The following is a 22,051-nucleotide window of genomic DNA, read 5'->3' as shown; positions in this document are numbered from 1 at the left end:
CTAGTTGTGTCTTGGCTTCTTTATTGTATTTGATTGAAGTGTTTGACGAACTGCAATTCTCTGCCCTGTACAAGGCAAAGCATCAACGCTCAAAGCCATCAATGTGCATAGTGCAGCACTTCGGTGCCGAGTAGACAGCAACGTGGCTTTGTCCGGTTAAATTAAAGCACAGTTAATTGATGCCAATAATATTTGCAACAGTCGCAAAATCTCAGAATTTTCATAGAGTAACAGTGACAAACATGGAAAAATGGATGCCAAACAATTAAAATCCCGAGACGAGGCGTCAATAGCTCAATCCAATTGCACAGTCAAAAGAAGTACGCTTACATGAGGTAATTCAGTTTTTGTACCAGTCAAGAAACAGAACAGAGAAAGTGAGAACAAAGAAGAAAAGCAGGAGAAAGGTTCTACTGCTGCTGTTCCGCTGGATCGCCTGCGACAGCTCCTTGTTTCCGCGCTCCACATTATTTGTTGCTTCCACTGCCTGAGTCAATCAATGCAAACAATGCGCCGTAAGAGCAGAAGTAAACGGTGATCGAAGATCTATCACACAACTGAGAACTTTTGTGTCCTGTTTCTTTGGCAGATTATCAAGTCTATACTAAAGGTTTCCTAGAAAAGACAATAAAAAAAAGGAAAATGCTTATTGGATGGATTCTGATGAAGGTTCAGTAGCTACCAAACAACATATACATGGACATAAGAAAATGGTGTGCGCTCAAATGCTATTATTATAATAATTTTTTGAGTACCTCACAAGCAGCCTATTGAAATTTTGCATGGACATATCCCATGCCCTTACCTACAGCTGATTTTTTTTTCAATAGTTTTTTATTATCATGATTTTCCAGAATTCACAAAATTTTGAAAACTGTCCCTTCCGCTAGTGTCTCTTCTCTCACAAAACAACCAGTTATTGGCTTAAAACTGTTCCACATATATCATACCTGGTCATATAAATATTGAATCTGTTGAGCTTGCTGTAGAACATGTGTTGACATAAGATGATTAAGTGCTGACATCTCTATCATCTTTGTCTCCGTTTCTTGGACAGTATCAAGAAGATTGGTTAACTCCATCTGAGCCAAGAGTTACAGGAAAGTAAATAACCTGACTCATGATAACACTTAATTCATAGAAAGTAAATAACCTGACTTAGACTGGCTCCGAGTAACATTTTTTGTGTGTCAACCATCAGACAGTACAGTTACCAAAAGCAGGCAGTTTGCTAAAACACAGTATCATCAGGAGATAGAACACACCTGAAAGGTCTAATTGCCGTAGGGTTCAGGACATTATTTCTCATTTTCTCTGTGTAACAGTTTATTTTATTTGTACTCCATTTAGCCATGTTTAACCTATATACTCCCTCTGTACCTAAATAATTGTAGTTGGGGACAATTCACAATTTTGTATTCATTTTTTAAAGAAAATTCACCAGCTGATATAACCACACATATCACAAGCAGTCAAGCACACATATATCACTACGCGTATCTCCTACGGTACTACCTACCTGGAGCTATTTAACAAAATTTCAACACACATGTCATTCCTTTTAAGAATATTCACCAGCTGATATCACTACCCGTATCACAAGTACACACTATTTTAATCAACTGAAATAGCTTTGGTCCGGTCAAGCCAGAAACGGAAATGTCATTTTCCTCTCTTCCCAGCTCAAGATATACAATTTTAATAATGTCAGTGTATTCTAGCAAACAACCCGCTTTTACTAATGGTACAGGGCAAATTGATGTTTCTGCAATGGGTCTGAGCAATTGACACAAAATAATGGTGTCCACGGCAAATTCTGCCTAGTCATAGCCCATTCAAATATTACCTGGAGAGCTCGTGTTTCATCGTCCAAGAGTTGTTCTTGAACTCTTAAGGGCGCAGTTGATACCTCCCGATCTTCAACCTTCGAGACATCAGATTTCAATACAAGGTTTGACTTGGATGGTTCAGTAGGTTTTATTTCTGGCCTCTTCTTAATCTTCTTTCTTGGCATCGCCCTATTAATAGCTTCTTGAAAGCGGAGGGACCTAAGGCGATCAAATTGTGCAGTTACTGAGTGGAGACGCTCACTCAAAATCAAAACCTGGTAAAATTAAGAACAGAACATATCTTATTGGAACTGAGCATAAGAAAGTCTATACAGAACAAAGAGGATAGTCCAGAACAAAGAGGACACAAACTGGATATAAAGAAAATGCTATTAAAAAAGAACAGAGTGATGTATTTTCCCATGTGAAGCTTTCTTGATGCATATCTGAAATAGAAGGCGGAGTTCCATAACGTTCAAAGTCAGTTGCTTTGACTGGACAGTCTATCAAGTTATGATGCATTTGTTTTATCCCACTAAATGATTTCAACCAATGAAGAAGGTACACATATCCTTCTACTAATCAGGCATAATATACAGGATTTATTTAGTATAATCCACCAAAATATGTACGCATATTAGCTCAGTAACACATGTATAATGACTGGCTGTAATTTCTGAAATTACAGAGAATAGCGACTATACTTTACTGAAAAAGAGAGAAAGGGGAGCAATAGCATTCTTCTATATGCTTTCGTGTAGAGGAAAAAATATCAATTGTAGTAAAAGAAAAGACTGTCTTCTACCTTCGCGATATCATAATCTCTGAACTACTAAACTAATCCAACAGATAGTGAAATATCGTTTTAAGAATGATCGAATGGATATAACCATTGCACCTAGTACCTACGTGGTTGCACGCACTAAAAAACAGCGTATCAGAGCAATGCTGTATTTCACTTTAAATATCTGGCAGTAGCTGAATAGTGGGAAGCATAATAGTCATACCACACCATGCTGGTGAGCTATCAAGTCCAACCGGGAAGTCTCATCTCTTGTGCCAAGCCATGTGTTAGCTCTTCTATTCCTCTCGTCTTCATGGATCCTGTTCTTTAGGATATCTATCTGTTCCTTGCATGCTTTTACAAAAACACCAACCTAATATATGTTCAGTAATCAGCCAAGTAAGAAATGGAGAAAAGAACTTAGCACTTACCTAAATTTACAAGAATACATAGTCCTTACCTGTATGAATATATTGTCAACTCAATAGTCGATACAGTATACAAAGATACATACACAACTTAACAAACTGCATGTATTTACAGTTGTGAAACAAAGAGGATAAATAATTATGCTTTCCTATGCTCTTTAACAAATTTAATCCAACATTTCCACCGTCATCAGGGAAGAACTGGGAGAAAACCATAACGGTGCAAAAGAAAGGCAGGATGACAAACCCAAACCTCAAATTTCAACTAGTAAAAAGCATGTCATGATTGAAGCTATTGCCACAAAGAATAATCTAGCAAGTAGCTCAGTTCAGAGTAAATACATCAACCGTCAAACAAGGAGAAAGGGTAAATCAACAAAGCAGGGTTGCAGCTTACTTCATGCTCAATGGTGTCCCTCTCTTGCTCCGTGGTGCGATGCATGTCCACATAGTCCCTCCTGTGCTTCACTATGAACTTCTCGAGTTCCCTGATGCTCTCAAGCTACACCCACAGAACCCAGCAATTAGACTAGGAGACCCTCCCACAATCTATCAGGACCCTAAGCTTGGGCTACTGCCCTCGGTTCCTGCTGCACCCAAAACAGAATGGCACAAGTGTAGAGTTCTACCGTCTTGACTGCTGCATTTATAAACGGCGATTTGGGCGACGGCTTCCGGATGATGAAGGACGACATGAGCGCGGCCAATTGCGACTGCGAAAAGAGAAAATCAACACAATGGATCGTAAATGATGGGACTGCTGTTGAGACAGTAACTGATAGGTTCCAGCGCAGAGGAGAGATGGCGCAGGTGTGCGAGGCGGCATATGAGCTCACCTCCGTGTAGCCATGGGAGAGCGCGGCGACGCGAACGGACTCCTTGAAGTCCTCCGTCCTGTCCCGGACCCTCGACATCGCCGAGGCAGCAGCACCCGCGGGCTCCTCCCACCAGATCCGCGTGCGCTAAAATTCAAGAGCTGGCTAGGCGTGGCGATTCTGCGCCAGCGAGTTGATGAGGTGAGCAAACCTCGTGCGGGATCTGCGCTGCAGATCGGCGACGCTCGAGAGCGGCGGCGGGTCGCCGGCGGGTCGGATCGGGCGGCGAGGTGGGAGGTTTGGTCGAAGGAGAGGGAGACAGACAACAGGGGCGCGCGGAGGAATACGTGTACAGGAGGAGTATGGCCCACCTGTCAGCGCGATACCGGTTCGGGTTCACTGGCACCTGGGCCCGGTGGAAACCAGGCTATCTCGTTCTCACACTCGCCACTCGGCGAGCCGCCGATCCGTCTCGTCTCGTCTCGCGCTCGCCACCTCGCTCCCGCTCTCGATTGTTTTTCTCCGCGGCGCGGAACGGCGAAACCCTAGGGCGGCGGGTAGGCATGGCCAAGGACGAGAACGGCTCGGCCGCAGATGATGCCGCCAAGGAGGAGGGGGAGATGGCGGCGGGGCGCAGCCGCAGCCGCAGCCGCAGCAAATCCCTAGAAGCCGCCGAGGAGGAGGAGGGGCGTTCGAAGGGGAGGCGACACCGGGGCCACCATGGCAAGTCAAAGAGGCGCGACGAGGCGGAGGAAGAGAGCGAGAGCTCCGACGAGGACTCGGGCGAGCGGCGGAAACGGCGGAGGAAGGAGAAGGAGCGGCGGCGTCGGCGGCGGAGGAGGAGCCGCAGCGAGAGCTCGGGGTCGGAGTCGGAGTCGGAGTCTGAGTCTGCGCACTCGGGTTCCAGCGAGGAGTCGGAAAGCGAGTCGGACTCGGAGGAGGAGAGGCGAAGGAGGAGGCGGCGGAGGAGGAAGGAGAGGGAAGAGGAGGAGAGGAGAAGGAGGAGGAAAGAGAAGGAGAAGAGGAAGAGGAAGGACAAGGAGAGGGAAAAGAAGAAGAAGAAGAGGAAGGATGAGAAGAAGGATCTGGGGAAGAAGTCTGCAGTGACCAACTCCTGGGGCAAGTATGGCATCATCCGTGAGGTCGATATGTGGTGAGGATCTTGCTTCTTTTTTTGCTTCTAGATCATCATTTCTTAGTTTTAGGTTTCTCAAGCCAAGATTTAGAATATTATGAATTTATATCTGTCTGGTAGAATTGCATGAGACTAATGTTAGTTAAGGATGAAAGTGTGTTGTGGTATGGTGGACGGTGGCGCCGTGCTTGGCTGCACTGCCCAGCAAACATTTTTGCATTTTGTCGCAGCCTGCAGCACACACCTTATTTGCCACCTTTGGCGAGTTGATTTGTTCAGCCTGCAATCTAGAAACAATTTTGCGCAGACCAATGGAAATCCCAGAAACCACTGATGGTTGCGGACTGATCTTCTCCAGGGCTAGCTAGTATGGTGATCTATCACTGGCCAAAGTGTTATCATAGATGAGCGCATCCACAGAGTTTGCTACTGCCGCACATAAACACTGATAATATCGCATGAACCAACAATTTATCACACATGGAGTGCAGACTGCATAAATACAGAAAGATGTTCACAATCATTATGTTATGTATAAAACTGTTCTCACTAACCAATAAGTTCATAACAGTAACTGCTTCTTGCAGCTATGTAGAATCATAATAATGGAGGAAAATGACAGATAAATCACTTGTTTGCTTCTCCACATCCTCTCTTAAGCCGTAGCTGGCTTCTCCTCCTCCAACCTTCCTGGATTTGCAACCAGGTAGCATGCATCGGCCACAAATTAGAAAAAGAATCCAACAAAAGATGAGCATGTTCTTATTGGAGAGTTGCTGCTTTGCCCCACTGCCTGTGGAGAGCCCTACCGCGTCTATGTGAGTGCTGTACACCTAGGCACCTAGCGACGAGGCCACACAACCATCCATGCTCCTTGCCGCTGGTGATGAGCCAGTGTGTTACTCGAGGACAGTGGCGATGGGAGAGCACCTAAGTCTTTGCCCAAAAGGATAATTCTAGAACTCCATCTGTCTTTTGGATTTTGAGAGGTGCTGATTTTCAGGAACACAAATCTTATGATATGATGATCACCCGCGCCTTAAATGTATCCTAATGCCTGAAAGTTGGATACTAATATATGTGATGTGTGAGTGGGCCCATGGACTGGCCGCTGCCACTCTCAACCCTACTGGTAATCCATAATTTGTTCTAAGACATAACAATTTCTTGGTGGGCTACTATTATGCAAGAAGGTGATAAAATGTGGTAGTAGCTTAGTGCATTTATCTTATCAGTTGTTGTTTTAATGGTGATAAATATGAAATCTTTGAATTATGGTAATATGCAAACACCATTCCATGGCCAATGCGAATCGGAAGTAGAATCATTCTGTAATCATTGATTTGATGACATCAAATGATTTAAGTGATGTATCCCCGTGACTTCGACCGTGAGTTTAGAGGACAGACAATCAAATTAATATGTTTTTAATCTTTCTACTACTGTACTGCATTCTCATGAGTTAAACCATGCAATATGTTCTGTAGGAACAAGCGACCAGAGTTCACCGCATGGTTATTAGAAGTCAAGCAGGTACATTTATTTCTATCGCTCTTTTGATTACGTCTTTCATAGGAAACATGGGATAACTTATGTGCATGCAAAAAAGGGCTAGGTAAACAGGGTGTATGCCACTGTTTTACACTGTGCTAGGCAAATTAATTAGCTCCAAAGGAATTATTTATCTAGGGACCAGAACCGGTGTTCTTTCCGTAGACCTTATTTATTGTCTCCAGCAAAAAAAAATCATCATCATGAAGTTAGTCGCTCGTTGAATGGTGAGTGTTTGGAGCTTAAGTTACCTGATCTAAAAGTTAAACAAAACACAATATTCGTTCTCTCTTTTTCTTTTGATATGCTCAATTTAGAGTTTCCTTTCAAATAGTCCAGCTCTATTGGATCTTATTTTGATTGACCCCAATTTCTCCTATTCTAGTTCTATTGTCACTTATCAGGTCACATAGGGCAGACAAATGTTATGTTACTTGATTGGTACTGCCCATTAGCTCAGTGTCAAGCTCTCAGAGCCTTTCTACCCTCAATCTTGTTTACTGCTTTTTTTCTTGCTTATGATGTCACTGTTAATTTGATTTTTTCTTAATGTGCCCACAGGTTAATTTGGAGGCGTTGGCTAATTGGGAAGAGAAACAAATGTTTAAGGAGTATGTTACTGTGCTGCCATGAAATTACTTGAGTTTTTGGAACTTCTAAAAAATATCACCCTGGAATTACTTAGCTGTTTAACATACATCTTTATGTGCATCTCAGATTCATGGAAGACCACAACACAGCTACATTCCCATCAAAAAAGTAATGCATGTTTTTTTTTTCATAGACTGTTGTTGTAATATTCATATTTTCTAATGGAACTTATGTTTCTCCCCCTTTGTTATCTTGTTAGATATTATGATTTAGATGCTTACCATCAACGGATGATGGAGAAAGAAAAAAGGAATGGTTTAAAGAATGCTGGTTCTGTAGCAGTACGTACAGTATTTAATGATGAGGAAGTGCGACGGTATGTGGACATGCACATATTTTGCGCCTGTATACCTGCAATAACAAAGGATGGGAATGGGACATCATAAAATGCTTCAGTGTAAATTACTGAAGTTTACTTTACCTGTAGACCTTTGGTAATGAACTATTAACCTACCTATGTTCCACTCATTTAGGTAATAGACTTGTTTTTATAACTAATTACTACTCCCTCCGTTCCTAAATATAAGTCTTTCTAGAGATTCCACTATTGAACTACATACGGACGTATATAGACATATTTTAGAGTGTAGATTCACTCATTTTGCTCCGTATGTAGTCCCCTATTGGAATGTCTAAAAAGACTTATATTTAGGAACGGAGGGAGTATGTCACAGTAACTACAAATTGTGAGCCTGTTACTCGATGCAAGCTGTTTCACAGAAAGACAATTATGAAAACTTTCTGTATTAACTGGTTTCAGAGTTAATCGCACCTTTTTTATCATTGGCTTACAATTTTCTGTAAAAAAAATCATGCAGGTTAGAACTGTTGCAAGAACGTGAACGCCGAAAGGAGGAAGAAGTGACAGCTCTAAAACGATCCATGCAAACTGGAATGGTTAGAATATCAGTCTTTTTATCTGCTCCTATTTCCATCCTTCAGTTTATCCTCTGAACTTGGAATTATTTTTAGAATGTTCATTGGCAGTGTCTTGTTTTGTCCAATATCTACACTAAAAGGTGTCTCATTGATAACATAAGTTTGACAGTGTAGGCTGCCCAATTTTGTTGCATTGTTAGCATACAAGTTCTTTCATGTATCCTAGATGTGTTCAGTCTTCATTCTTCCATGAACGAAATGTAGTTGTAAGTTCTATCTTGGGCACGTACTCACTCAGTTACTTGATGCCAAGAGGTACCAATTTCTGTTCTGGTGGGAACATGTACTATTGTGGGCTTGAACCTGGTTATGACCTCAACTACTGCCATGTGCTCGGCCATTAGGTTATATAGGTGCATCTTCCTGTTTTTTGGAATCTTCCCTTGTACAATTGCTGGGAATCTCGGAGTCTTGCCTTGGAAGGTTTGTCTAATCCAAATTTTTTGTTAGGTGTATGATATTGAATGTATGATCGTAATTGTGCTTAAATCTTGCTAAGCCTGCTAGGCTGTACACTATCTTCTGATGATACTATCAGCAATAGATTATTGTGCAAACACCAAACATTAGCATCGGTTTACGTTAAAATCACTTTTCGTTCTGTCAATTAACTTATTATATGCTTGCTTTCCCCCCATATGTCAGGCTCAAGCGATGAAGCAGCAGTCCCTTCTACGTGAGGAAATGATGTTACAGTACAAGTTGGGCAATTTCGAGGTAATGACCTCATTTAACCCTGACATTCTAATTAGATAAAAATATCATACTACTTATGCCGTGCTTGTTCTTTATCAGGCCGCAGCTGCAATCCAGAAAAGGTTGGATCCTGATGCTCCCCCGCAATAGGCATCTTGTGGACATTCCATTTTCTCTGAAGTTACTTCTCATAGATCTTCATGAGCAACATACTGTGATGTACCGCAGTTTATTTTCACAGAAAGTATACTGGGCTGGCTTGGAAAATGCTGCTACTGTACCTGTACTGTATAATTTTGCAAATTTTGCTCGTTAGTTTTAAGTTGTGCTGTATGCATCAGTTTGGTACGTTGAGCTGTAAGTTTTTTCAGAGTTTTTCTATTGCTGTTCCATATGCATCTCATTGTTTGTCGCTTGCTGTGTCAACTCGTGTCAATGGTTCGTGAATTGGGGCTTTCGATGATCGTAGCTCGGCGCTTTAACCCTTAGGCTGTCAGCTTTTAAACTAAACTATATTCATGTACGAGGGTATGCGCTCTCCTATTGGCTTTTAGTGCTGCGTCCGCATTAGTTTGGCTTTGTTTCAACGTTTTGCTAGGTATGCGGGAGACTTACTTTGGCTAGGTATGCGGAATGTTTCAATGCAAAAAGCAACCACCTTTCTTATGCGTGAATACATTAAACAGGAAGTGCACTCGAGAAGCAACCGTGGATTTTTATCAACAAAGTTTTCGGTCTTATATTTCTGAAAATTGCGTAACAGCGACGGACGCTGTGAACGCCAGACGAAATAGTTGGCAGGTTGCCATGCTTTTTTTTTTTATTACGAAACCGACAGATAGCCATATTGATCACCTATATGACTTTGGGCGGAAAAAGACCAAAGCGTCTCAACTACACATACATGATCTATCAGAAATTCGTCATAAACAAACTTCAGGCAAGGAAGAAGGATAAAGAATAATACAGTAATAATAATCAAGGAAATACGTACTGTATAAAAGAAGGCTAAATATAAGCCATACGATTTTCAGTTGCCTCAAAAACAGATCCAACAAACCAAATCACAACCACAACCGGGGGAAAAAAAAACAGATCCTATCAGGCAGTAGATGAACACAGATCCTATCAGGCAGTACATGAACCAGCTATGGGACTGGAGCGAAGGAAGGAAGCAGACGGGCGGGGTGATCTGACGGATCAGCGCTTGATGGCCTTGACCTTGTTCCACGTCTTCTTGCCGAAGTCGCCGACGACCCTGACGCCCTTGAGCACCGCCACCTTCACCTCCATGGTCCTCTCCTTCACCTGCCTCTGGAACCCTCCCATCCCTTCCCTTCCCTTCCCTTCTTGGTCGGAGAGAGAGAGAGAGAGAGGATCCTTCCGGATCGGTCGGCCGCTGGAGGAGGCAAAGAAGGAACTAGGAAAGGCGACGCTGATTGGCGGGTTGCGTGGCGAAATCGTCGTGCGGATGGTGGTGGGCTAGCGCTGGGATGGATATATAGCGAGACGGTGCGGATGCGCGTGTGGACCTGAGCCAGGAGGCGGAGGCGGAGGCGGAGGCTGAGCTGTAAAGTTTGAGGAGTGGTGGTGTACCTGCGGCGGCGGTTGAATTGAAGGATGGATGGGCTGCCAGGGAACGAGCTTTGAATCACAAGTCGCAACACCCAAGGATCTGTGGGCCTGGCGCACGGGTACGGGCCGCTGGGTCCAGCTGTCAACGAGCGCTGGCGTGCTGCTCTCAAGTCTAGTCTGTCTGCCGGGCTGGTCCATGTGCTCCGGAATCCAGAAACGGCACAACGACCCGGGCGCCAGGCGCGCCGGTACAGCTCAGAGGGCCCAGCTGGCAGCGGTTCGTCCGATCTTCTTCTTCTTCAGTTCTTCTTCCCTTGGTTTAAAAAAAGAAAAGAAGAAGAAGGAAGGGCGTAGGTGCGTGGGACTTGGGAGGCTTTGGCTAAATCTGCCTTCATGTGTTATGGTATTTGCTGGTTGAGATATTTCCTCGATGACACGTCGGTGAAGAACCATGTATGCCGTGTTCTCTTCTCTCGGTGACCTTTGACTTGCATCATGTGTACTACTCCTCTCCGTTCCTAAATATTTTTCTTTTTTTATTAAAGGACTACATACGAAGTAAAGTGAGGGAATATGTACTTTGAGATATGCATCTACGTGTAGTCTTTCAGTAAAACCTTATAAAAAACTTATATTTACGAACGAAGGAGGTATCGTATTCTCTCTTGCTGTAAATATATACTAGCAAAATAGCCCGTGCGTTGCAACGGGAGAAAAAAATACCACACGCTTTTAATTTTTTATAATTATTTTGATTTATTAAAATAATAAGCTAACAAACTAATGTAGTTAGTCCTATCCTATTTTGTTGAAAAATCAACCCGCCCATTGTTAATTCCACCATAATGAGAAATTGAAGCGCGGGTTGAATAACAAAAATTACAGGTTTTTTTTTTATAAAAATGACGTGGTGGGTTTTCCGACAGAAGCAATAGCCGCTTTATTATTACTAGGAAAAATGCCCGTGCGTTGCTACGGGTCTAGGGACAATGGTTGGAACGAGCGGTGCGACTTCTGTTTAGTCTATTTTTTCCAACTTTGAAGCACATTCTTCCAGAGTTCAGCTACTAATTGAAAACCGAACTATGTTTTATCACCCATGGTTTAGCATGCACTTGTATAAACCGGAATCAGCAGGGCTCGGAAATAATTTATGTACTTATTTCATTCTCATCTAGGCATATATGGTTCCGCCATGTGTTTGTGTCACAATGGGCACAAAGGATTTAAATATTTTGTCAAAAATATAGAACTAAACCCATAAATTAACTCTTTTTTCTTTGTTTTAATCCCCTTGTTTGCATGGGCGACGTGTGCCGTTTGGCCCTCCCACCGCTAATTCCCTCTGAACCTTATCTTCTTGGTCTTCCACACACCCAGCGTGCCTTCCCCACCACACCTTTGCTTCTCCCTTTTCTCCTTTCTCGAGCAGCACACGAGGACGACCGTGACCAAGAACCATCCCATGAGTGCTCAACGCCTCCTCCTCCAATGGGTCTCGAGCGCTGGTACTGTGTCGCCACCTCCTTGCACGACGCCCCTCCACATCTCTAGCAGGCCGGAACGGCAGAGATGGGTTGAGCTTCGACGGGACGGGGGTCAACAGAAAGGGCAAGGGGGCGTTGCCGTTCAGGGCCATTCCTTCTCCGAGCTCTGCGGGCCGTAACGGCAGCTCCTCCGCCACCTCCCTCGACCGCGCCGCAGCATTGAGAGCGGGGCCTTCGGAGGCGAGGGAGTAGAGCTCCGCGGCGGCCTGCGGGGAAGTGCGGGTGGAGCGGACCGACCCCGTGGTGGCGCATCTCGGCCTTGTGGACCATCCTCGGGGCCTTCTTCTTGCACTTGCCGTCGGTGACGGCCCTACGGATCAGAAGCTACTACGTCAGCAGTAGTGGGGCATGAGCACGGCCCTCACGCGCGTCCATTTACTCCCGGCGTGAGCTCCATTCATACAACGATGGAGATAAACAGTGGAATAACCCATTGACTGAAAGGCGACCCCAAACGAAACGATATCTGGAACCGCACCAAGAGCGAGCAAGGGGCCTTACCCACGGTGGACGAGCTTCTCGGCGGCGCCGACACTGGTGGCTGGGGCGGCGCCGGCGCTGGTGGCTCGGGCGGCGTCTCCCCTCGCGGCGGGCAGCATGGCGATCATACCCTGCTCGCCAGACGTCTGAAGGATTACGTAGTGGAAACCAAGAACACCGCCGCCGTCAGCCGCGGACCGACAGAAACCAAGAAGACGGCGGCCGGAAGCAGACGACGCGCGTACCTAGAACGGAAACAGATCGGAGGAAAACGGGTCGCTTGCTGCCGTCGCCGTGCGGCCTCGCTCGCTGTGCTTGTTGGTTCGCGCGAGGGCGGAGAGTCGAGAAAAAGGAGCAGCAGGAGGAGGAAACGGGATGGAGGGGGCGCGTGGCGTGCCCGTTCCGTTGCGCGGGCGGTGGCGATGGGGTGTAGGGGAGCCCACACGTCCGTGGCGAGAGAGGCGAGGAGGGCGCGTGGGCGGCACCGTGGCGTGCCCCGGCCTGGCGCGTGCCGCTGCGTGCGCTTCCGCTGTTTCTATCTCAGCTGCGGCCGCACGGGAGGGATTGCCCCCGTGCGCCACTCTGCTCGCGGCCGGTGTTAGCGCTCCCCGCGTCGTCCCGGTCGTCCGCGCCGCCCCTTCCCGGTGCCCCCCGCATCGCCCCGTCCCGGTCGTCCGCGCCGCCTCTTCTCGGTGGCCTCCCGCACCGCCCCGCGTTGGCCCGACCTCTCCGCCTCCACGTGCTCGCGCCCCTGCGCTCCGCCCGCCTCCTCAGCCTTGTTTTTCCGGCGACAAGGTCGTTCCTCGAGCTCCCTCGCCTCCAAGCTCCATCGCCTTCTCGCCCGTCAGCACGAAAAATCTAAAAGACAGGCCGCGTCCTCTCCTCCTGTCAGCCGTCGCACCACGCCCCACACCCAGCCGCCGCGGCGTGTCGCCCCGACCGTTCTCGAGCGTCTGAACGGGAGGGGATCCCGATCCAGAGCCGTCGCCCGCTGGTTCTTATTCTTCCTCCTCTTGAATCACTTAAAACTGTAGTGCGGGTTGAATAACAAAAATGATAGGAGCTTTTTTTGCAAAAAGGCCGTGACAGACGACAGAAGCGAACTGCGCTTTATTATTAGAGGAGATTAGGAAGAGATAAGGGAGAGATTTTATTTTATTTTATATTTATATAAATTTTCATTGGATAACTATACGTTCACACGCGAGAAACTAAACGTGCTGCTAAATCTCTAGATCGCCGGAGTCGTTGAGTCAACCCGAGTCCACGCGCACAGAAGCGAGTCCTCCTGCCTTGCTGCTCTCCTCACTCCTCTGTAGTCTGTACAACCAACCACCACCTCGCCAGATCCGGGACCGGGACTGGGAGCAAAGCACACCACTCCCGCTGGTCGCCGGAGAGGACTCGTACCTTCCATACACCAGCCGCCCGTCCACCTCACCATCCTCGCTGGAGACAAGCCGCCGGAGAGCCGCCACACCATTAATTAGATCCAATCGACCACAGCAATAATGCAGGTCGCGACCGGGGCGCTGAGCCCCCTCCTCCGCAAGCTCGGCGAGCTGCTCGCGGCCGAGTTCACCCTCAGCAGCCGCGTGAAGAAGGGCATCCAGTCCCTCACCACGGAGCTGGAGATGATGTACGTCCGTCGGCAGGTCCGGGTCTGGGCGGCCAAGGTCTGGGAGGTCTCCTACAACATGGAGGACGCCGTGGACGCCTACATGGTCCGCGTGTACGACGGCAGCCATGGCGACCTCGGCCCCAACAACCTCAAGAACAAGGTCAACAAGTTCTTCAAGCGGACCAAGAAGCTGTTCAGCAAGGGCAAGGCTCCGCATCAGATCTCCGGCGCCATCCAGGACGCCCAGGAGCTCGCCAAGGAGCTAGGTGAGCTCGGCGGCGTTGAGCGCCAAAGAGGCGAAACTGGTGGAGCTCCATCTGGACCTCAACCTTCTTCCTCTGCTGGCCGCGGTGAGGCCCCGCCCCTCTTCTCCCCCTACCCGCCCCCGCCAGTCTTCTCCCCGTCCAACCTCCTCTTCACGGAGCGCCGCCATCAGACTGCCGCGGACGGGCAAGGAACAACACGAGAAGGTGAATTACGCTAGAGATGGCCGGAGGTGGAGGATGCCGGGATATGGAGGACGGTGGAGAGATGGGATCCGGGGGGAAGGGGCGGTGTGCGGCGGCGAAGGATTAGGCCGGCGGCGCACTGTGAGGCGGGGCGTGGAGGTGGAGATTGGGTTAGGAGCATCGTGCGGGTGTTTTTTTTTCGCCCGTACCGATCCGCCTGCCCCACGCCTCGCCTGTTAATAATGAAACGTTATCTCAGTGAAAACAGGACTGTGGGTTAATTATCATAAAATATGAGGGTTTTTTTTGCAAAAACGGCGGCGACGGGTTTTCTGACAGAAGCGCTAGCCTCTTTATTATTAGGTAAAGATAGGTAGGTATGTATATATATATATATTCTCTCGATGACCAGTGGTGGTGGTGGCACGCACGTTTCTTTGGGTAAACTCTCCACTTGGCATTATCCATCACAAGCATATGCACCAGCACATTGGCCACACTGGCAGCTTGAGAAACCATCCTACAACGGCGGGGGGGAGCGGCGACGGCACCGGCAACGTGAATGTTGGCGCCCCGGGGGTGATTAGACCAGGCGCTAAACACGACTGCGCCCCCCGTAATCTCAACCAAAAGGAAAAAAAAAAGAGTGCGGAATGCTACACTTACACGTTCAGCGCCCACGAATTTGATGCGTGGCCAAGCACAACTCGGTATTGCATTTGCAAGACAAACCTGGCGACCTTGTATTTTATGTCTTTGTGGGCACAAGTGGTTCGGATTTTTTTAACACAGACACAAACGCTCATACACTTATCCTTATAAATGTATACACATGCACTCTATCTCTATGAGCATATTCGATAGACTGAGCCGACATATCATCTTGAATAATCTTCGGTAGTTGTCTTCGTTCTTGCTGATCGCGGGTAGCCGAAGTTAATTGGGCATGTACGGCTGTTTCTTATTTTGCACTTAAAAATTGGTTATTGGGCCTGACAATTAGTTGTACGTAACTTTTCTTAAAAAAATCTGCTAAGCAACGCATGTGGTATCAATTAGGATCAAACATAACGAGATTATTGGAGCCAACATCACGCACCTCAAACCTAACACCGCCGCCTTTCACCTCCGTCTAGATCGTCATAGATTACCAAAGAAGCTTTGCTCGAGGAGAGGCCCCGATTGCAATCAATAGGACACTCCGGCAGCCCACTGAAACGTCGTATGTGGATATTGGCTTTTCCGATCGGTCGAAGTCTTCCACGGTATGCCTCATTAACCGCTATATTTTCGCAGTTTAATAACGATATTTGTAGTGTATATCTCAAAATGATTATGAACATAGTGATGTTCTAGATGTTGATCTTGATGAGTAGTTTTCAAACGAACTGCCCAGTGACCATATAGATATGGTAATTAAGTCTTGATTTACTCATTTGCGCAACTACATAAGTCTAACTTTAGCACTGTTTGATTTGATTTTCAAAACATGGATATGGAGTAATATTTGCATACCATTCATATTAATTTGCTCATCTTTCTTAATTTTTTAGATATTGCTATTTAGAATAATTACACATATTTATTTTTTAACTATTTTTTGCCATTCGGCACCTCAAATATATTATGTACTCATATAATTATACTAAGCCTGGCACTAAACATGGTTTTGCACCATTGTGAAAAAAATTATTGTTTGTGTTCTTGTCATAGATATACGACACTCCTTTGTTTATTTTCTCCATAAGTCATCATATATACAGTGATTACATATACGTCGAATATTATAGCACTTATATTAAGAGGCCTCAAGATTTAGTTTCGTCCCGGGCCCCTAAAATCTTAGGACCGGCCCTGTCGAAGGTGTCTCGTAATCAACGAAAACGTCTCTTTTCATTAAATGGAGTTGAACCCTCATGAGCTGGAAACACCATTATTCTCCTAACCATCCAATCACAGATTGATTTGCGGCTCGGATTTTGCTGATAGGTAGTACTCCGTAATACTTCTCTTCCAATCAAAGGAAGAGCCTTACTCTCCCGACATTAGATTTTGCTGAAAACACTTGTGTTATGTCCATTCCAAATTGTTCATGTTTTCAACACTGTGAGGGAAGTCATTTATTTACGTCTTCCCAACCCATCATGCACCACACGATTCACACCAAGATAGAACATCATTGAAGCCAAGCAATGGCGGAGCTTGATTAGAATTACGGGAGGGGCTAATCCATGTAGGAGGGGCTATTCAATCAAAGATTGGGCAACAACACCATCATTCTTGTCTAACTATATGCTAATTATATAAGAAAAATACACAAGCAGGGGAGCCATGGTCCAAGTTGACCCTAAGGAAGCTTCGTCACTGAAGCCAAGCCATGAGTCGGGGTTATCCTCCTTTTTACAAAAATAAGAAAAGAAAAAATGAGCGAGGGTCAAAAGAATGAAGGCTAAACCAACATTTTACCAATCGTCAAACTCTCAACGAGAATCGACAATGGAGAAGCAAGTTAGTTATTGTATGAGCCTCCTTCTTCTGGCGTACATAGGCCGCAGTTTGGCCACCCACGCCTAATAAGACACCAATCAACCGTCTAAACCCGGTTTTCGATGATAAGCTGTCCGATGATCCTCCACTATGTGGGCCTAAGTTGGTGGCGGCGACGCCGACAAATTGCGTCTTGTATGAGGAAACTGTAGAATAGCGAGGGAAGCTCGTCAACTTCCATGTTATGGTATCATCTTGGTCCACCGTACCTGGAGGGTGGTGTGAGGAAGGTTGAAGAATTCATGAAGATGTTGCATTGTCATGCCACATCCAAGCATTGTTTAAAATTACCTTGCTTATGCAAAAAAGCATGGACATCAAAACTACAGGCCGAACCCGTATAGACCAAAATATTTATAGAAGGTCAAGCTAAAATCAGTTGTAAAAACTAGAAGACCGTTATGTTCGTCGAATCGTCTTCTTTTCTGGATGACCGAACAACCTCGATAGACCGAATTAGCAAATTATCTGATGTTTATGGCATAATTAGCACAATCCCCGGTCTTCTCTAGATGTTTATGGCACAATTCGTGTTGAATACACTTGCTACATACATATGTTGTCTGAAGTCTGAATTTTAGTTGCATACATGAACCTGTTACACATAGTACTTGTTGTTCGAATTCTGCTTGAAAACACATGTACTGCAATGGACATGAATATGAGTTGTACCATGAAATTTAATCTGTACGGTCGGGACCAAAGACCACCCCGTAAAGACCGAGGACTGAATTATGGAGAACCAAGAAGACAACAAAAACAGGACTGAGCGAACCAAAAAGACCGAACGCTTGGGCTTATCTACGCACGTGTTTGGGCCTAGGCCCATCGCCCAAGCTGAGTTTCCATAAATTCGCCACATGTGATTGCCCATCGTGATGGTGGTCAAGACGTAGAAGAGGTCCATTCTTCCATGCTGACCCGAGTCTATTCCGATGCAGTCCACTCGAACCAATGCCACCTAAGACTCAGAGCGTACGCGGGGTTTTTTCATCAAACAATTAACCATAAGAGAGTTGCCCAGTTATTAAGCGTGGATTTTTTTTTTGAAAATTTGAACATTTTTTTGGTATTATGAATAACAACAACAACAACAACAACCAAGCCTTTCAGTCCCAAACAAGTTGGGGTAGGCTAGAGTTGAAACCCATAATATTTCGAAACCAAGTCATGGCTCTGGAACGTGGATAGCTAACTTCCACGCACCCCTGTCCATGGCTAAGTCTTTGTCGATATTCCAAACATTCGGGTCTTTCTTAACGGACTCCTTCCATGTCAAGTTTGGTCTACCACGACCCCTCTTAACATTCTCAGCACGCTTTATCCGTCCGCTATGCACCGGCGCTTCCGATGGCCTCCGTTGAATATGTCCAAACCATCTGAGACGATGCTGGACCAACTTCTCTTCAATCGGTGCTACCCCAAGTCTCTCTCGTATATCGTCATTCCGTACCCGATCCTTCCTTGTGTGGCCACATATCCATCTCAACATGCGCCTCTCTGCTACACCTAACTGTTGGATATGTCGTCTCTTGGTTGGCCAACACTCCGCGCCATACAACATCGCAGGTCGGATAGCTGTCCTATAAAACCTGCCTTTTAGCTTTTGTGGCACTCTCTTGTCACAGAGTACGCCAGAAGCTTGGCGCCACTTCATCCACCCAGCCTGGATTCGGTGGCCCACGTCTTCATCGATATCGCCATCCTTCTGCAACATGGACCCCAAATATTGAAACGTGTCTCTCTCCGGTACCACCTGCCCACCAAGGCTAACCTCTCCATCCTCGTGCCTAGTAGCACTAAAACTGCACCTCATGTATTCAGTTTTAGTTCTACTAAGCCTAAAACCTTTCGATTCTAGAGTCCGCCTCCATAACTCTAACTTTCTATTAACCCCCGTTCGGCTATCATCGACTAGCACCACATCATCCGCAAAGAGCATACACCATGGGATATCTCCTTGTATATCCCTTGTGACCTCATCCATCACCAAATCAAAAAGATAAGGGCTGAAAGTTGACCCTTGGTGTAGCCCTATTCTAATCGGAAACTCATTGGTGTCGCCATCACTTGTTCGAACACTTGTCACAACATTATCATACATATCCTTGATGAGGGTAATGTACTTTCACTACACCACGCACCGGAATTACCTACCAATGACTGGTGGGAAAAGTCTCTTATACCATCGGACCGTTAGTTGGGAAAAGTTATATCAGACAGTTGGTCGGTAATGCATATGTGTGGCAACTGAACGTCGGTCGGGAATGCTCATATATTTATTATCCGGTTGTCGGTCGGGAATACGTGGAGTTCCATATGACTATCGGTTGGGGATTAATGCCGACCGACTGTTGGCTGTTAATTGGGCCAACCAGTTGCGCAGGCGGGAACAGAAAAAGTTAGCGCCAAAACTAGCTCAGCCCACGAAAAACTCCCTCTCCGTTTTCCTCTTTCGCTCCTAAATTCCCCCAAATCCCTCAACCCCTCGCCCAGTTTCTAGATCCGCCGCCATGCTCGAGCTCTCTCCGCCGCCGCCGCTGCTCTGTGCGGCCGGCTGCGTGCTCTCGAGCCGGCAAGGACGCAACCCCCTCTCCATCTCGCTCATTAACTCCAGCCTATGCACCGCCGACCCCACACCACATGGTCGTCGCCGCGCTCGAAATCTCTATCCTCCGCGCTCACCTGCCCTTCACCGGAAGATGCTCTTTCCGCCGCCACACGCTCGAGCAGCCTCCGTCGTCAGGTGCTCTCCGCTCCACCACGCGCTCAAGCAGCCCCTGCCGTCAGGTGCTCTCCGCGCCGCTACGCGCTCGAGCACCCTCTGTCGCCAGGTGCTCTCTTCTCTTATCCCGCTTATCCCACCATCCCTCGTTGCTCACCACACCGCTCTATATGCACAGGTGGTCCTGCCGTCGCCGACGACTGCAATTTTCTTCCACGCCCAAGCCCAACCATCGCATGTAGATGTGGCCGGCTAAGAAGGTATGCTCCGAGATGTCTCTTGCCAGATCTGATTAGGACAGTGGGCTGGTTATAGTCCTTTAAAAGGCTTGGCTTTGGCCACCTCTGATGTTAGGTATTGACTCCGTAGGTATTTCCCAATGAGACAAGGACTTTATCTTCAAAAATAGACCCGCTTAATTTTTTTAGTGGGAATCCGTAACTTTCATTTCACATGTGCAGGCTTATGATATGTGTGGATTTGGAAGCTATTTCTACGTGTACTACATGATTTATGAAGAAAACAATGGCCCCATGCCTTGCCACCCATATGCTTGACTGTACGCCACGCCCCATGGACATGCAATGTTTATCTGCTAGGATTCTGAATTGTGCTAACTATGTGGATCAATTGGCTCTAGAAACTGTTATCTCAGTGTCTACAATTTGGGGTCATGTAGGGTATATAAATCTCTGATTTTCTTGGTTAGTTAGTGGCAATTGATTGGTTTGTTAATGGCTGTATGCAGGTCAATTGTCACTCCTTCATCAAGTGAAATGTCAACCTGAAAATCTTCTAGGCCGCACAATACCTCCCCAAGAGCCTCGATTGCAAGTACAAATACTAAAACACTACTCTGTAACTTTCTAAGCAAGGCGTCGGTAGAAAATTGTTATATGCAAAGAGAGGCTGCACATGCTTGCAATTACTTATTTCAAGCTCGAGCTTTAGTTTATGATGATGTGACCACAAGTGTGTGGTTCTTTCATGTGTATTAATCTAAAGAACTATATGACGCTAGTGATGGGTGCCCTGGATGCAGAACATTAACCTAAAATTTAACCTGAAGAGCATCTTATTTATGCCCTGCTTCCAGGATATTTTAAAAATATAAATACAAAGGAAATCAAACTATTTCTTGTACCATTGGTGGTTTCATGTCTCTATTTTTTCCATCGGGTTGGCCTCATAATTTCCTGAGCATGAAACATGGTCCGGACAAGCAAAAGTCAAGTTCATCCGTTGGGATTGAAGTAGGCAAAAGTAACTAGAAGTGATCATTTTTCTGGGCACTAGCTCACTCCTAGTAGAACACAATCTAATTGTTGGTTTTTGATGTTTGTTGGTATTCACACAAATTTCACTATATAATCAGGTCAAATTATGGAAACCTAGCAAAAAAATTCCAATCCATATAGATACCTGATGTTATTGTGAACATATACCTAATATTGACCCGACATTGCGCTAACAACAAACAGATAGACTCTTGGATTTATGTCTTGTTGTAGAAGAATCTATTATTGCTCTCTTTTCCTCACTGGTCAAAATTTAACCACCAGTATGTTCAATCCATATACTGAGCTAGGTGTTCACCCTTCACCGACATATTCATAGTTTTTTTATGTACTTTGTTTATTGCTAACATTTATGACAATGATGTTCTAGAGCTCATCCCTAGAGAGACATTCAAGAAGTTTCGGAGGAGAAGATAGAACCTGAAGCAAAGAAAGAACCAGAGATGCAGGGTATGACAGATTGTCGCAGTTCATTGTTGTGAATGGTTGCTTGTTGAATCAGGGTTGGCAGGCATCTACCGTGCGAGAGACATCCTCTTGTGAGAACTCTGGCCTACCTTTGTTTCTTGCCCTCTGGTTGAAGCAGTAAAGTGCTTTTATGTTGACTTGCATCATTATTGGTTTGAGTTTTCTAAAAATTACTTTCATGAATCAGTTTGACAATTCTATCGAACCATGTAAGCTATGAACTATATACATCACCATGTAACAAGTGGCATTGAGCTAGGGAGACATAAAAGAAGAGATAAACCAGCATTGATTGTTACTAGTCAATGTACAAAGCTATATAGCGATGTACTTATTCTGGTTGCTGCTTATTAAAGTTTGCTCCCTCCATTCCTAAATATAAGTCTTTTTAGAGATTCCAATAAGAAATTACATACGAATGTATATAGACATATTTTAGAGTGTATATTCACTCATTTTGCTTTGTATGTAGTCCCTTATTGGAATCTTTTAAAAGACTTATATTTAGGAACG

General features: G+C 45.7%; 3 protein-coding genes across 3 annotated transcripts; 1 reads left to right on the top strand and 2 right to left on the bottom strand.

Moving 5' to 3' along the window:
* Positions 1-265: 265 nt before the first annotated feature.
* Positions 266-4,209, bottom strand: LOC123427322 (syntaxin-81). The gene is made up of 7 exons (XM_045111333.1): positions 3,878-4,209; positions 3,671-3,754; positions 3,439-3,543; positions 2,837-2,986; positions 1,847-2,104; positions 951-1,082; positions 266-487 (listed from the first exon to the last, which is right to left on the bottom strand). Exons 1-7 carry the CDS (start codon positions 3,953-3,955, stop codon positions 341-343), a joined length of 954 nt encoding a protein of 317 aa, XP_044967268.1. The 5' UTR covers positions 3,956-4,209; the 3' UTR covers positions 266-340.
* A 217-nt stretch (positions 4,210-4,426) lies between these two features.
* On the top strand, positions 4,427-9,226 carry LOC123427324 (vicilin-like seed storage protein At2g18540). The gene is made up of 8 exons (XM_045111336.1): positions 4,427-5,009; positions 6,479-6,524; positions 7,104-7,153; positions 7,260-7,301; positions 7,393-7,509; positions 8,012-8,090; positions 8,778-8,849; positions 8,928-9,226. Exons 1-8 carry the CDS (start codon positions 4,477-4,479, stop codon positions 8,976-8,978), a joined length of 990 nt encoding a protein of 329 aa, XP_044967271.1. The 5' UTR covers positions 4,427-4,476; the 3' UTR covers positions 8,979-9,226.
* A 577-nt stretch (positions 9,227-9,803) lies between these two features.
* LOC123427325 lies at positions 9,804-10,291 on the bottom strand. The gene has a single exon (XM_045111337.1). It carries the CDS (start codon positions 10,155-10,157, stop codon positions 10,029-10,031), a length of 129 nt encoding a protein of 42 aa, XP_044967272.1. The 5' UTR covers positions 10,158-10,291; the 3' UTR covers positions 9,804-10,028.
* Between the last annotated feature and the right edge of the window lie 11,760 nt (positions 10,292-22,051).

Source organism: Hordeum vulgare, chromosome 2H, assembly GCF_904849725.1.
Source record: "Hordeum vulgare subsp. vulgare chromosome 2H, MorexV3_pseudomolecules_assembly, whole genome shotgun sequence".
NCBI lineage: Eukaryota > Viridiplantae > Streptophyta > Magnoliopsida > Poales > Poaceae > Hordeum > Hordeum vulgare.
This window is presented reverse-complemented; position numbering and strand designations above follow the sequence as displayed.

Excerpts from the sequence above, each read along its gene's own strand:
- LOC123427322 (XM_045111333.1), bottom strand. The coding sequence starts at position 3,955 with ATGTCGAGGGTCCGGGACAGGACGGAGGACTTCAAGGAGTCCGTTCGC. Across the intron at positions 3,544-3,670 it reads TAAATGCAGCAGTCAAGACG|CTTGAGAGCATCAGGGAACT; the intron begins GTAGAACTCTAC and ends CTGTGGGTGTAG. Across the intron at positions 1,083-1,846 it reads ATGAAACACGAGCTCTCCAG|ATGGAGTTAACCAATCTTCT; the intron begins GTAATATTTGAA and ends CTCTTGGCTCAG.
- LOC123427324 (XM_045111336.1), top strand. The coding sequence starts at position 4,477 with ATGGCGGCGGGGCGCAGCCGCAGCCGCAGCCGCAGCAAATCCCTAGAA. Across the intron at positions 8,091-8,777 it reads GATCCATGCAAACTGGAATG|GCTCAAGCGATGAAGCAGCA; the intron begins GTTAGAATATCA and ends CCCATATGTCAG. Across the intron at positions 8,850-8,927 it reads ACAAGTTGGGCAATTTCGAG|GCCGCAGCTGCAATCCAGAA; the intron begins GTAATGACCTCA and ends GTTCTTTATCAG.
- LOC123427325 (XM_045111337.1), bottom strand. The coding sequence starts at position 10,157 with ATGGGAGGGTTCCAGAGGCAGGTGAAGGAGAGGACCATGGAGGTGAAG.